Raw genomic sequence first — 16,908 nt, 5'->3', positions numbered from 1 at the left:
AAAACTTGCTCTTATCATCCGGCCGAGAAATACCCAGAGCCCAGCAACCCCTTGCCCAGCGAAGAATTCTCCTCCAGGGCAAAGGAATTTGCATTTTATCCCAGTTTTACCAGTTCCTATCAGGCAGGTCCCTGGACTTGGACACTCATTTGTAACAGTAACATCTTCTGCTTGTATTGCGACAAGGATGTATAATTAGTTACATTGTAACACACTCGCCTACCAAAGCTACACTTTAATGTATCTAGTCTTGAGGGCTGCTGGAAATGAAACATAATACATGTGCGCCCAGATGGATACTACTTACTGAGATAACAGGCAGCCGTGTAGCCATAGGACGCGCTGGAAGAAGACAGGGGAGCCGTGCATTGCCTCGCGGCTTCTAGAGAGGTAATGTCCGTGTACAGAGGTCCTTGGCCTCGCGGCTTCTAGAGAGGTAATGTCCGTGTACAGAGGTCCTTGGCCTCGCGGCTTCTAGAGAGGTAATGTCCGTGTACAGAGGCCCTTGGCCTCGCGGCTTCTAGAGAGGTAATGTCCGTGTACAGAGGTCCTTGGTGAGATCCAAATCCAATCGCACCAGAATGGCGCCCCAGAGCCGGGTGAGAGATAAAATCCCGACAGTGGCTGCTTGCACAGTTGTGCTTTTCCTGGGATTCTTTTCATTCAGGCTGTTTCATACAGTACATCGAGGTATCCGCAATGCACAACGCAGCTTCACACGCTGTCAGTACAATATGGGCGATAGCCAGGGAGAAGAAATAGAGTGCCGCAGGATGGATCATCGCCGTGTCGCCTTTTCTGTACAGGAGCGGAAGTGGAGATTCGGTAAGTTATTTCTTAATAAAGGTTTTTCAATTTTAACGTTTTATTTGGGTTGGTGTATATTTTTTGATGTATACTAACGAATTTTTTAAAAAAAATTTTTATGTTACTGGTCCTTTAAGAATGGGTTCTTATTAGATGTAAAAGAAGTGAAGAAGACAATGTTCAGTGTGTGCAATTGAGATGTGTCTGCATCATCAGTATTATAGCTACATTATACAAAACTTTATCTTGCCTTCCCCTCAATTGAACAAACACCACCAAAACAATAAAAAAAAGGGTTGAAAATACTTTATAAATAGTATATTATACTAGTATTTACACTCAAGGATAAAAGGACATATACGCATCATTTCTTTGAAAAGTATTTAACTACAAAGGCTGAAAGTATGTCTTTGTACGGCGTGTCAGAGTCAGACTTGGACCTTGGAATTCTGCAAACCCTGCGCAGAGCCGGAGATCGAAGCAGCAGATTGTGTGCCAAGCCCACACAACTTGAGGTGACCCAGTAAAGAGCCATAGACTGCAGGAAACAAGATAGGGAGATGCTGTAAGAATTTACAAGTATTCATTTGACAGATGATCACAAACCTGATTTACACTTAACAAAAATAAATGTATACAGTATGTCCCATATGTAACAATCCAGTTAGTGACAGTATGATTAAAAGAACACTGACTGTTTCATAAAGGTCACAGCCATGCATTCTCCCTTTTTTGAAAGCCCAACATGACCCCCTCACATCACAAGTATCCGAAAATTAAGTAGAACAGCATACTCCCAAGACAGCAAGTAACCAAGTAACTTACTGAAGGAACAGTGGCGGCAATGGGGATCATTGCAATAGATATCGCTCGAATAAAATTTGTTATTATCTTCTGAAATCTTGACAGTTCAATTTTGCGCAAAGCAAATATCTGTAGGAAATAAGAACTGGGATTAAACGGTGAAGGTTAGGGAGTGTCTCCATCAATTTGTTTTGGACAAATGTTTGTCCTTTATACTGTAAGAACGTCTTCTGAATATACAAACACTTGTACAGGGCTGCAGCTGTATTTATTCTTAATGGTGAATAATATGTTTTGTGATACAATGAAACAGCACTGGGTTCAGCATAAAAAATGCAAAAAATATTATAATTATTAAAGAGCAAGTTTGTAATAGCTAACCATTTTACGGTTTTCAACCCCAAAGAAGCATAACCCAGTAAATCACAGGATATCTACACCTATCTGCATCTGTGATTATTTTATGATCTTTACTTGATGCACAGGTTTGCAATTCTAGTTGGATGACAGCAGCTCAGGTTAATGCAAGCCCCACAATGTGTATAGATTTCGGTTTTCAAGTTGCACATGACAATGAAAAAGAAATGAACTACCATTGAGAAGGCTTGCAAGATAAAGTCATGGTTTCCCTAAATTTAACATCTAGATATTTCAAAGCAAAACGTACATTTTATAGTACAAAGTTACAAACAGATCAGAGTTAGCCAAAAGCAATGTAACTGTGCTTGTGTTTCAATTCAATGTACACAATTTGCCATAGGGCCCTCTAAATCTATTGTACTCTGTAAACCTGTGTTTGTTATTCATCATTTATTCTCCGTTTGTTATAAGCGAAGGTAAAGCACTGCGTAACTTGTCAGCGTTTTTTAAATAAATGATGATGATATATGCAATGTCAACTTAGTAAAACACCCCATTTGCTCTTAGCATCGTAATCTCATAGGAATGATATATATCATATATATATAAATCAGTATTATGGTTCATGAATGATTCATACCTCCACTATGAATAAATTGAGTAACCCCAAAGTTACTGGAAGAACCCATGTAGAATCTGGCACGGTTAGATCAGGAAACCAGAGTAATCCACCTTCTGTAAGTTGCTTTTGAACAGCGTCCCCTGTAAAAAACAAAACAGCATTTATGGCATGGAAGTTAACTACAGTGCTAAGATACAAAATGTTAGGGGCAGCAAATCAATAAAAATGTATTATTGGGCAAGTGCAGGATTCAGCACATATCCATTGCACTGCTTGGAGGTGCAGGGTACTTGCTCTTGTTTACACTGGAACCCTACACTTCATTGTGGCTCACCACTTATATGCTTCACTTGGAAACACAGTAGGTAGAGGCTGTCCTGGGGTACCCTTCAGCTGAAAACCCCCCTGTATGCTGCTGTACCTGTTGTGTCAGCTGTTCTGTTCAGACTGATATTTCTTAGAGCAATAGAAACAAAGATCCACATTGGAATCTGGATCCAGATCAGCAGACTTGCTTTGACAGGGTGGCAATTGTCTCTCACGTACAGTCCTGAGATAATCCTTCTCAAGTTCTTTCTGAACTGGAATCTGTTTAGAAAACAAAACAATCCAGTTATTGGTTATAAAACTTCTCTGGAAAATATATGTAGTACTAAAATACAAACAAGCATGGGTTTGTTAGTGTAAGCTTTCATTATTTTTATGGTTTAAATTGAGTTATCAAAAACAATATTTTTCAGATCGAATTACATACAACCGATATTGGGACAATATTATACTGTTGTTTTAACCCAGACAAGGGGAATGCATAATAATAATAATAAATAATAAAAGGGCTATAAGAGAAGAAAGGCAGCGACACTACAGTTGGTGGAACTTAATGGTACACATGCAAGAGGAGCCCACTGCACTCTCATTAACTAGTTGTTGCCTTTAGTTTCAAATGCATGCAGGGTACCCATGGCTTCACATGCATTAACTCCACACACATAAACTGCCACAGGCACATGTAGTGGAATACCCAGTTGGAATCAGTTAATATATTGCCTTCTACAAGAAAAGGAACTTGGGTGTGGTTAATTGTGGCCACAGCATTATCGCTATGTTATAAAACATTCTTACACAGTATCACCAATTATACAGAGAGCTGACACGGTTATTCAAGTACAGACAATCCCTGCCTGTTTTCACATCAGGAAAGCTTTTGCACATTATATCTGAATAGAGTGATCAGGTTGTGCTCACCCTTTCCATTTCTATACTGCTCAAGGCAAAAGTGAACACTAGCAAGCTCTTGCAACAGCAATTAAGGGGTCACTGTATCTTTATTTTTTAACTTTCATGTGGTTTTATCTAATGGAATATAAAAGGGGATGTTCACCTTCAAGTTTTTATCAATCAGCTTTTCTACTTACCTTTATTTTAATTTCATTACAATTCCATTCTGCATCCTTTCAGCCTGCTGTATAAAGTGGTTGCCAGGATAACGGATTGAGGCAAGCAAAAATATTTTTTTTGCTATGAGGCTATATGGTTAGTGTTACTATTTGTTACTCATCTTTCTGTACAGACTCTCTACTATTTACTGTCCACTATGACTTTTGAGTCACTGATTAATTGCTAGGGTAAGTGGGATCCCAGGTAGTTGATGACATTTCAAGCTGCTCATTAACTAGATAAACGCATGCAGGATTTATCTTAAATTTATCTAAAAGCAGCTCTTTTTACTTTAAAAGGGAACTATCGCAAAAATGAAAATTTAATATAAGCTTCATCATACTGAAATAACAAACTTTCTAAATATCATCAAATATTCTGCAATGTTTCTGAAATAATCTTTACATCCTTACCCTAAGCATCTGTCGCTCTTCATTCTGTCTTCTTACAGGAGTTGGGTTTCAGATTTTGATTCATAGATCCAATATATATTTTAACAGATATCTTTCTAGCAGATATGTTAGAGCTTTCTCAGATAACGAACTAAAGCACCACGGTGTTCATTTTCCCCACCAGTAGTGTAGTACATGTAATGCATTGTAGTTCAGCCACAGATAGCTTCCTTTTGGATCCAGTTTTGTAACATACATTAAACAGAGGAATATTCTGCTAACAACCCCCTTACTCTCTGACTGACTGCCAAGGGTTTAGAGTATACAGGGTATAGTCCTTAAGCAGCCAAATGGCTCTCTAAAATAATACTTTGAACATGTAGATCTGTTTCTGCATCCCAGACAGTAATATAAATTACTATTAAAATGAATGACAATAACACTTATAACCAGAGTATATTGGTTTGGTAGGTAGCACCACCCATTGATAGAGATTCGAAACAAAAGTGGTGGTGTGCAAGGTCATTAATAGTTAAATATACAGAGAAAAGAGAGAAAGTATGACCCATATAATTGCACCTTCCCACACTAGTTAACTGGATTCCCAAATCAAAGAAGTAAAATATAACTTATTGATCACATCCTAAAATTATAATGAGACAAAATAAGCGTAAAGTGTATGTTAAAAACAGGGTTAGGTGAGGAAGCTGAAGTAGACTCAAGGTCATCAGCTAATAGACGGTATTTATTTGTCAGAACGGTATGGTTTTACTTAGAAATAAATGGTCAGTTACCCCCGACTTCACTCACAGTATTGGGGTACTGGTGGCCCACCATATATATATGGAACGGGTGGAAATAGGATTAAATGATACTATATATATATAAACCAGGTCTGGTTTGTGAATAAGCCCCGGTGTCACAACACATAACGTATTAGGGCAGTTTGTACTCCCTTATCATCAAACAACCTATAGAGCTGATATGCTTATAACCTAAAAGCGACCGAATCCGCCAATTTGCGGGATCCGTCTGCTTGATTAGCTAAACATAAGTACTTGGTGTGCGGATCGTCCAGTATATGTAAAGAGATAGTCGCCTGCTTGCTCCGTTTAAATATAGCCGTCAACGCCGGCAAGGAGAAAGCAGGTCTCTCTAATCAAATTTAACTGTCGACTTCAACCCGCACCACCCTTCCTTTAAAATGAGACCAGACCGCTGGATGGAAGTTGTCAGAGCCACGGAACACTGCGGCTCGTATTAGCGTACCGGTATTACCCGAACCACCATTCCACCCTTCCGTTTTTAGACCCGCAGTTACTCAAAGCATCGTCCCTACCTAACAGTTTAAAAAGAGAGAAAATTCTAAGAGCGCCTGACGCGCGTTAACCTTGCTAAGCTGCAAGCTTTATAAAAGGCTATTTTTGGCCAAACTATCTCTTTACATATACTGGACGATCCGCACACCAAGTACTTATGTTTAGCTAATCAAGCAGACGGATCCCGCAAATTGGCGGATTCGGTCGCTTTTAGGTTATAAGCATATCAGCTCTATAGGTTGTTTGATGATAAGGGAGTACAAACTGCCCTAATACGTTATGTGTTGTGACACCGGGGCTTATTCACAAACCAGACCTGGCTTATATATATAGTATCATTTAATCCTATTTCCACCCGTTCCATATATATATGGTGGGCCACCAGTACCCCAATACTGTGAGTGAAGTCGGGGGTAACTGACCATTTATTTCTAAGTAAAACCATACCGTTCTGACAAATAAATACCGTCTATTAGCTGATGACCTTGAGTCTACTTCAGCTTCCTCACCTAACCCTGTTTTTAACATACACTTTACGCTTATTTTGTCTCATTATAATTTTAGGATGTGATCAATAAAAGTTATATTTTACTTCTTTGATTTGGGAATCCAGTTAACTAGTGTGGGAAGGTGCAATTATATGGGTCATACTTTCTCTCTTTTCTCTGAACACTTATAACCACAAGAGGGCACTAGCATCTCACCGCATTTACATTCCAGGAAGCCAAATTGGGATTTACACAACTGTTTTTATCTTTTTAACATTGTAATGATATTTCTGGTGTTGCACATCACTTAGTAACAAACTGGTTAACCTTCCCAGTGAATCCATAGCTAGGTAATCCGTTATTGATAGCCACAGATGGGGACAGCCTGTTTAATAGGATTCAGTCTAACTTCATATGAAATAAAAAGTTAAAAGGCAGACCAGTGGTTCAGAGGATCAGTCTGAAGGTTAGGTAAGGGGAAAGCATTTTTGTGGGATTTGTCGCCCGCAGCAGCTCATATTTACCATGGGTGACAAATCTCCTTGTCTGCCAGTACCAAATGATGCTGTAAACATATTGATACTAATTTGCAAAGCGAAGCTAAACTAAAGTAATATCCCTTTGCTTATATCAGTGGCCCTCTGTGCCTCATAAAAAAAACATCTAAATGTCAAACTTTTAAGTAGATCAGCGGTCCCCAACCTTTTTTGGTGTAGAGCCAAAGGACCGAAGGGGGTCCTTAGGGATAGGCGTCCAAATCAGCACGCCGCGTTAAATGGTCGCTAGGCTCGGCGGCCAAGTTCAAGACTGTCTGCGGCCCAGAGGTTGGGGACCCCTGAAGTAGATCGATATGTGTGTTGCTAAAAATTGGTTGTGGCTGAGGAGCTGTTAATCACAAAGATTTGCAATGTGTAAACAACTAGGGGATGTATATAGCTTTAAATTCTCTCAGAAAGTGCATATATTGATGTAACCACATAGCACCACCATGAAGTTCAAACTGTATAAGAAGCAATAAGGTCACTTGGACCTTGATTTTCTGAGGCATTACAAGAGTTCTGAAAAAAAACTCAGATGAAAAACACAGAATTCAGCACAAAATGTTCTGTTTTATTTTATGTGGTAAAGAAATTTTAAATAAGGTGCACCTGTCACCAGAAATTGCTTCTCCCACCAGAGGTGCTGGCCAATAGAGCCCTCACTCCAGTTGTGAAACCCACGGGACCCGTGGGTCGGTCAGGTTCTTTTAAAAAAAGAAAAAAGCACCCGCCAGCTTACAGTGTGGGTGGCCATGTTGGAGCAAATGCATGCGCATTATGAATGAGATGGAGGACTCAGTCAATATGCAAATGCATGTGACATAAGCTTGTGAAGAAGATCCACAGCACCTACGGCAGAAGCATGTGCGTGATGCAAACACATCCTGAAAACAAAGTAGCTGGAGGATTTGAAATAATACCTGGCAACTTTATCAGTCCAGCCATGTTGATTCCCATAAACAGATACTTCATAGCGTAGCCGCTTCGCTAATGCGTCAATCTCAGGTTGCAAGTTCTCCACCTAGCTAAGAAAAAGGCAGAGGGTTACCAGGGGCCTCTCACATTTTGATTTCAGCAACTGTTTAACAGTACACAATGATTTGTTTCTCTAGAACAGTGTGCAGTGTTCATTTAAAGGGGTACTTCACCTTTACTTCTTAGTATGATGAAACCTATCCTCATTTTTTAATTTTAGAGTTTTTTTTCAAGTGATTTAACTTTTTGTTTATCTGTTCTCCATTTTGGAATTTCAACAGCTATATAGTAGCTAGGTCCAATTTACCCAAGCAACTGGGCAGTAGTTGAATGAGAGAATGAAACATAAATATGAGCAGAACTGAATAGAAAGATAGGTAATAAAATAAATAACACCACTGCAGCCTCACAGAGCAATCATTTTTGGCCAGCTGGGGTCAGTGACCCTCATCTGAAAGATGCAGAAGGCAATAAGATTTGAAGACCAATTAAAAGTTGCTACGAATTTGTCGTTATACAAAATACTAAAAGATAACGTAAAATTAGTCTGCAATAAATTAGGCACAGCAAACTGCTCATCCCCACATTCAGTTTTACCGATATGTTTGTGTTGTTCTGATAGATCACTGCATTGTTTAATATTTTGCAACGTACCAGCCCTGCAGTTTCCTATTGAACAACTAGAAAGTTAAGGAATCATGTCTCCCATAGACTCCATAATAATCAAATGTTTTTACATGATTTCCTTTTTCTTTGTAGTAATGAAACAGTGAATTGTACTTGATCCCAACTAAGATATAATTAAGCCTTATTGAAAGCAAAACAATCCTATTGGGTTTAAATGATTTTTAATTAAGGTATGGAGATCCAAATTACAGAAATACCCCTTATCCGGAAACCCCCAGGTCCCGATTATTCTGGATAACAGGTCCAATACCTGTACTTGTAAATGAATGCATATCTGTAAACAACGTTTTCTTTGCCAACAGAGTGGAATGTACTGCAGCACTAAAGCACTTTGTTTTTACATCTGCAGTGAAGTGGCATAAATCTTTATAGTCTATGGCATGATTGTTGCAAGTTTTTGAGCATTCTATGAAAAGATGAATTTGAAAAGTCACTATTTTTGTAGCAGGAAAAGTCTTGCTTGGGACTTTGGTGAGTTGTGGGTAGAGTAAAAGGAGCTGATGCTTCAAGTGTGAGAAATATAAAATAATAATAAAATACACTAAAATAAAGAATAATAAGTCTTATAAGCCAGACTATAATGTTGAATATTGCATGGCAATTTTTACACATTTTCACACCAAGTCAATTTGATCTTGCATTGAAGGGGCTTTTTATAAGGGGTGTATTTTGTTTCCCTTACTAAAACAGACATTGTTTTCCTGGCACAGTTTTTCACTTCAAACGGATTGGTTGTAAAAGCATTACCTTATCTTTGCACATAATAGATATACAAAAGAAGGGGATTATGATAGAACAAGGGATTATGATGGACCTACAAGAATCTAGGACAGCTAAAACCATAGGTAAACACAGCTAAGGTAAGAATAAAGGTTTCTAATTAACAGCATTCAAAAGATCAAAAAGCCAGCATTTTTTCCCTCAAATACTAAAGGACCAAGTAACTTCAGGGCACTTTAAATATCCTTTTGTAAACCAGTTTATCAAGCAGCTCCTGCAACCAACAACTATGGGGTAAATTTATCAAAGACTGAAGTTCTGCCACTAGAGTGAAATTCCGCAGCTCTCCATTCATTTCCATGGGATTTTGAAAGGCGTATTTATCAATGGGTGAAAGTGAAATTTCACCCTTTGATAAATACACCTTTAAAAACCCCATAGAAATGAATGGGAAGTGGCGGAATTTCACTATTAACTTCACTCTTTGATAAATATACTCCTATGGTGAAGGTGCAGACAGCTGTAAAACCCAAAGGTGCTGTATTTGTGAACTACATCTGCTCTCCTTTTTTTAATTCTATTGTGTAAAGGTGGCCATTAACAATTACGATCTTTCCTGCAACCATCTTTTTCAATACAGACGTGTTAGAGCTGAATCGTCAGATATACAGGTAGAAACAATAGCATTCGATCTGTATACTACTATACTGTAGCACTAACTGTGGCTGATGTTCAGGTGCCTTCAAAGGTGCCCAATTGAAATTTTCTGTGCAGCCTGTTCGACGAGTCCGATTGATATCCAAGCCTTCTGCCGATATTGCTCGGCTTGTCTCCCACCATACACACACTGAATATTGTACACACAATGCGTCGCCACCTTTAGTTTGTAAGAAGCTAGGGAAATTATAACCAAAATAATAAAAGTAAGCAAGTGACTTTTGACTGCTAAAGCCAGAGTGAAAACCCACCTTTGCTAGTATGTACATCTGATACACCGATAAAGGTAGTGTGACCGTTGTTCTGAGAGCTACAGTAGCACAGATGATATTTGCCCACCATGGCATCCCTGAGGTCTCATGAAGAGAAATTAGCATGCTCTCCGCAAGGTTCACAGGAGCAGAGTCTGACAAACTTTCATACCAGCCAAAACCACTACCTATGTTGCCTGTAGATGCTGCAGACAAGGAAGTTGTAGAGCAAATTGTCCTGCTTTGAGAAGATCCTGGAACAAACTGACCACATAATGGAATCCTAGTGGCCCAACTGTCAGACTTAAAACAAACTGATAGAATTTCCTGGGACCTCCATCCTCGATGACAGTTGTTACGATGGGGACTTCCAACGATTCTTGACAGAGATCGTGAAATGGTCTTGATTTGGCAAGTTCGGAAACCAGTGCCCCTTAACCAGAAAGTCTGGTTTCTTAGATGCTGGCAGAGCATTGTTGAAAACCTGAAACAAAAATGAAAATTTTGCAGGTTAATTGAAGCAAAGTGAAATAGAGAGATTTCATCCTACGTAAAAAGAATACCGGAAGGTTTTTTTCTGTAACGTCCCAGTTACATTATACCATAACAAGTTGCTGTGGCTAAAAAGCATATATAAATAAGGGAGATTACCAAAATACAAATGGCAAAACATATCTATTTTTGCCCAGGCAGAAGATAAAAACCCACCTGAAATTGTCCCAGCCATGCTTTGAGTAAATTTATTGCCAAATGGCCCCCACTGCACAGAATACATAGGTAGAATACAGATTGTTTTTACTTCAAGAGAACTGCGGAAGGTGCTGTTAGTTATGGCTGGTGGCACTGGGACTTTAGGGGTCATTTACCGAGACATTGAAGTGCAAAAGTGCATCCTTTAGCACACGTGTTTGTGGTCTGGGTGCACTCTGTGCTAAATAAAAAATTTAAAAATCTGGCATGTGTGCAAAGTATAGTGCCATATGGCAGGCGGTAGGTACAAGATCCCATTGCAGCCTGTACCCACTGGTGCTCCCTAACTTTTAAACACACTTCAATTATACACAGATCAGTGGACAGATAAGGGGTGGGTGGAAAGAGATTATAAATGTAGGGCACATCAAATATGGCGTTGCACCAATTTTTTTTGCACTTTGCCCCCTACCCTACAACCTCTTAGATCTACCAAAAACTTGGAACGTTGCTTCTTTTAAGGGATTCAAATAAAATCCCTAAACATGATGGGAAACCATTACTTCCTCTTTAATGCACAAACTTCTTTTTTCTAATCTCAAAGAATGTCCCTTAGGGTGATGGCACATGGTAAGATTTGTCACCCACAGTTAAATCTGCACTACAGTGACAAATCTGTCTAAAAAGACTTTCTATTGTATAACATTGAGATTGCCGCAAGTAAAGCCTATTACTTGATCTGGCTTAATAGCTGGAAAATATGAAGGGAGGCAATTTCCTGTGATTAAACTAGATTGCCACGAGTACTAGGTTTGACTTGCAGCAATCATAGGGGCACATTTACTAAGGGTCGAAGTGAATTTGCGAATTAAAAAACTTAGAATTTCGAAGTATTTTTTGGGTACTTCGACCATCGAATAGGCCAAATTCGACTTCGATTCAAATTGAAAATACTTTGAATATTCGACCATTCGAAAATCAAAGTACTGTCTCTTTAAAAAACTTCGACTTTGACACTTCACCACCTTAAACCTGCCGAATTGCTATGTTAGCCTATGGGGACCTCCTAGAACCCATAACCAAAATTGGGCTAAATTTTAAAAAGTCAAAGGATTTTTTTTGAAAATCGATCGATCGAATTGTACAATTCGAACAATTTCACCGAATGGTCGAACGATTTTACTTCGACCGAAAACGGCCAAAAAAATTCAAAAACAAAAGTTCGACTATCGAATTTGGCCTATTTGATGGTCGAATTTCGAAGTTTTTTAACTTTGAAATTCTACCCTTGATAAATCTGCCCCTTAATGTAATACTATGGAAAGTCTTTTTCTGGGTATTTGTCACACATGGTAGCACAGATTTAACTGTGGGTAACAAATCTTACTAGGTGCCATCACCCTTAGAAAGACTTGTGAATGTAGAGAGTCTACAAACTGTCCATTTATATAATTACACATACTGATCTTACCCCCTTTTAAGTGCGACTTCTCCAGTGTTAACAATCCTAAACAGGCCAGACATTTGTCATAACCGAGCTCTTCAATAATCTTCATTATGGCATTTCTGGCTACAGCTTCATTTATTATCAGTACTCCTAAATTATTCTCTGTCAAAGACCAAAGACCTGTCTGTATCAGTCACATTAATGTGACTCATTTAATCATTTGAGTTTATCCCTTTACACAGTATGCTCTGTTCCTCTCTGCCCCTATCAACTTCTCCAACTTTCCTCTCTTTCCTTTCCTTTTCTCCTCTGTTCTGCTTTTCCTTCTCTGTTTTCAGATTGCACAGGAGTTCAATTCAAAACTTATTCTAGTATGTATACTCTGGTGCTTGTTTTTCTATGGGAAATTTGCTCATGTATAGTTTTGTATTTTTGTAAAACCGATACATTGTTTACAATGCTATTCTTCAATATTAATATACAGAAAAAATAACAAAGGGAACCAATACAGAACCCTGCAACATAACACTCAATTGATATACTTCCTGGACCCAGTGTACTAGGCTGTTTTGATGGATCTTCAGTGCCTGCAGATAAATGCCCTCTCTACTGAATCAGAAATATTCACAAGCCTTTTTATATTAGTCATATCAGCCCAGGGTGATTGGGAATAGAGCTGTTGCTGGGTCAGCAGAAATGCCTACTTTAATTGCCTCCTTAAACATAAATATATGTGTCCAAAAGGGCTGGACTGCCTTGTAAGACATTTTCCTTTGTTACCTCTCCAAAAGATTGGTGAAGTGTTTTAATAAATGCAGTTTATGAAGGGTTGGGCATCAATACCATTGGGAAAGATATCACAATTTGTTTTCCAGAACATTTAAAATATTCATCTTATGAGAAATATTTCCCACTTTCTTTTTCTCGCTTGGTATTTTAATGGAGAAGGGTTTGATACTTGTTAAGTTGCCAATATTTTTAAGTCAAATCTAAGTGTGCTGATCTGCAAAAAGCTTTTGAGTCCTACTTGCCAGGACTGCCCTGGAAATTACACTACCCTTCTCAAATATGTCAACGTGGAAACTAAAAAGCAAAATATGTACAATGTGAAAATTGATTCTTTTGTGGTATTGTGGAAATTCAGTTACCAGAGACACTTGAGGTAAAAGTTAAAGTTCATTAGACTCAAGCTCCGTGGATTCTGAACTCACAAAGAGTCAGAACCACGAACAAAGAAATCATACAATTTTATAGACTTGTAAAAAGGGATTTACCGGTGGTAGAGCATAGAGATATGGTTCCACAGAAATCTAAGAACTGCTCGTAAGGCCAATCAGGTGGTTCTGCCTCAAGGCCAGGGTACTAGTGTCCAAGGCTAACCTGAGAACAGAATTCATTCAAGCCTGGAGGAGGGGGCTCACAAGGGAATCCACATAGAATTTTATTATTATTATTTGTTTATTAACGTTGGATACAACGATGTTGCACCAATTTAATGTGGCTTTTGCAAAAATGCTTTTCCTCCAGTGGTAAAAAAAAAAAAAAAAAGAGAAAAAAAAAGATTATACATTTTATAGTTTCACCAGCATTCTGTATATGTAACAAAGCTTGTAACTAATAACAGCCCATATTTTTTCACCAAGTTTTACAACTGCCTATTGTTGCTTAATAAATGCAAATTAGAAAACAGCCCCTAGTCTGGATTCTTGTTTCTCCACTCCAGAGTTCAGGTTGTTGCTGTGCGCTCCTGATATTTATTTTTCATAAGTAGAGTGACTTATTATGGCTCTGTAAAATTTTCTTAAGGTTGAGCTGTTTTCTCATTTAGTGAAATGCAAAAGAGCAGAAAGAAAGACAAGGGAGCATCCTCCAAATCTGCAGTCATACCTCCGTCCTCTACCCTCCCTTCTCAGCCATCAGCCATACGAACCCCCCCCCTTAGTACTCCGCCTTCCGCCCTCTTCCCTCCCTGCTCAGCCCTCTACCCTCAGCCTTCCGCTTTACCTCTTCATCCCTCCGCACTGCGCCAGTATTATTATAGAGATGTTTCAAACACACTTCCGCTTTCTCGGACTGAAAGCTTAGAGAGAAGACTCACAGATTCTGAGGGGGGGAGAGCGGAGGGCGAAGTGCAGAGGGATGAACAGGGAGAGCGGAAGGCTGAGGAAAGAGGGTAGAGGGCTGAGCAAGGAGGGCGGAAGGCTGAGGGAAGAGTGCGGAGGACCGAGGGAGGAAGACGGAGGGCTGAGGGCGGAGTTCGTATGGCTGACGGCTGAGAAGGGAGGGTAGAGAACGGAGGAATGACCGATGATTTGGAGGATGAGTGACGGTAAAAGTACCCGATGCGGTGTTCCTAAGCCGTAGGACATCGCATGGAGGACAGGATGTCTTAAAATGCGTTCCATATTCCCCTCCACACAGCCTTTCCTACAGTGTCCCACTCAATCAGCCTTCCCTTCACACAGCATTTCCCACAGTCCTCTCTCATACAGCCTTTCCCAACACAAAACCTGAACTTCAGACAGCTGTTCTCCTTACATACCCTATACCTGTACAATGCCTGCCCCTCAGCATTCCTCTCACAGTCTCTCCCTTCCTCAGTCCTTCCATCAATCAGCCGTGCCTCTCCCCCAGCCGTGCCTCTCCCCAGCCGTGCCTCTCCCCCAGCCCTTCCTCTCGTGCAGTCCTTCCTCTCGTGCAGTCCTTCCTTACCATAAGCCCGTAGGGAACCTACAAGCTGAAAGAAGAGGGAGAACTTACACGCCGCGGTACAAATCCTCTGCTGCTGACTTCTGAACTGACTTCCGGGTTACAGCTGGACTTCCTGTGAGGAGGAGAGACGTCGGGTGCGCGCACAGTTTTACAGCTGCAGGGCTCGTTGTCCTATAGCTTTTTTTTTTAATACATTGCAGAGCATGGAAAGGAGGTTTACTTTATTTTTAGATAAACACAAGGTAAATAAGTAACATGCAGTAGGACATGGGTATTATGTGGAGAGTGTCGTTTTTATTTTATTTTTTTAATAAAATAGTTTTAAGGTTACTGTCACTGTCACTACAAGGTTGTATAAGCTCCAACTCCACATACATTAACCATGCAGAGTTATTTTTCATTGCAGTTGAAAACAGTGTTAATCCCTTTCTGTTCTCTGGGTCTGAATCTTGAAAATTGTTCAGTGTAAAAATAAAAACTGGGTAAATAGATAGGCTGTGCAAAATAAAGAATGTTTCTAATATAGTTAGTTAGCCAAAAATGTAATGTATAAAGACTGGAGTGATTTGATGTATAACATGTCAGTCAGATCACTACTTCCTGCTTTTCAGCTCTCTTGGTTTACACTGACTGGTTACCCTAGTTACCAGGCAGTAACCAATCAGAGACTTAAGGGGGGGCACATGGGTCATATCTGTTGCTTTTGAATCTGAGCTGAATGCTGAGGATCAATTGCAAACTCACTGAACAGAAATGTACCATGTGGCCCCCCTTCAAGTCGCTGACTAGCTCAGAGTTATAGAGCTGAAAAGCAGGAAGTTGGATTCTGGCTGTTTTATTAGACATCCAGTCACTCCAGCCTTTATACATTACATTTTTGGCTAACTAACTATATTAGAAACATTTTTTATTTTGCACAGCCTATCTATTTACACAGTTTTTATTTTCACAATAAACTATTCCTTTAAGAGTTGTTAGGTGCAGGTGTTTTAATTCAGATTTAGGGCAGGATACATGGCCGATTCCGTTGCATCTGACGTGACGCCTGCGATTTAGCGCAGGGCGTCGGATCACGGCGGAATCGGCCATGTAGTCCTGCCCTTAGGACTATTTTATGCGTTTGATGCGCATATGAGGTGCAAGTTCAAGCGCACCTAAATACATTCACTAATTGGCCTGGTTGTACTCACAAGCGTTCATAGTTGCGTTGTTACTTCATTTGCATTTAATCCCATTTATTTAGAAGCAGCATTCTGCATTTTCTTGCCTATGAAAAAGCTTTGTCGGCACCAGATTTTATATACTTCATACCATTTTACTAGAAACCTTGGGGTTTTTTTAAAAAAAAGTTTCTTTGGAAGCGATTTTTTCTTTTTGTTCTTGCTCAAGAAATTGACTCTAAACTCTATCAATCTGTTTTCCTAACTCAGTGCTCTGGGATTTGTGGTTTTATAGGAAAGTTAGCTCTCTACACAAGTCACTTATAGGAACAGTAATATCAAAAAATAAAAGTGTTTTAAAGTAATGAAAATATAATGCAGTGTTGCACTGCACTAGTAAAACTGTGGTGTTTGCTTCAGAAATACTATTATTGTTTATATAAATAAGCTGCTGTATAGCAATGGGGGCAGCCATTCAAAGGAGAAAAGGCTCAGGTTACACAGCAGATAGCAGATACGCTCTGTCTGTCTAATGGTGTTATCTGTTATCCATTAGTTAACCTGTGCCATATAGCCGTTTTTCCATTTCCGCCATTGCTCCACAGCAGCTTCTTTATATGAACTATAGTAGTGTTTCTGAAGCAAACACATCAGTTTTACCAATGCAGGGCAACAGTACATGATATTTTCATTACTTTAAAATACTTACATTTTTTGGTGTTACTGTTCCTTTAATGTTATTTTGAGACCACAGTCCCAGAAGCTCTGACTTCTCCATCTT

At 39.4% G+C, this 16,908-nt stretch overlaps 1 protein-coding gene across 5 annotated transcripts; it reads right to left on the bottom strand.

Annotated features, from left to right (window-relative positions):
* Positions 1-1,098: 1,098 nt before the first annotated feature.
* On the bottom strand, positions 1,099-15,113 carry cox18.L (cytochrome c oxidase assembly factor COX18r L homeolog). 5 transcript variants are annotated; one of them, XM_018250788.2, is made up of 7 exons: positions 14,968-15,113; positions 10,119-10,602; positions 7,689-7,789; positions 3,015-3,181; positions 2,612-2,733; positions 1,633-1,740; positions 1,099-1,345 (listed from the first exon to the last, which is right to left on the bottom strand). In XM_018250788.2, exons 2-7 carry the CDS (start codon positions 10,590-10,592, stop codon positions 1,172-1,174), a joined length of 1,146 nt encoding a protein of 381 aa, XP_018106277.1. In that variant the 5' UTR covers positions 10,593-10,602; positions 14,968-15,113; the 3' UTR covers positions 1,099-1,171.
* Positions 15,114-16,908: the final 1,795 nt, after the last annotated feature.

Source organism: Xenopus laevis, chromosome 1L (assembly GCF_017654675.1).
Source record: "Xenopus laevis strain J_2021 chromosome 1L, Xenopus_laevis_v10.1, whole genome shotgun sequence".
NCBI classification, from domain to species: Eukaryota; Metazoa; Chordata; class Amphibia; order Anura; family Pipidae; genus Xenopus; species Xenopus laevis.
The sequence above is the reverse complement of the archived record's forward strand: the minus strand, read 5'-3'. Positions and strand labels throughout refer to the sequence as shown.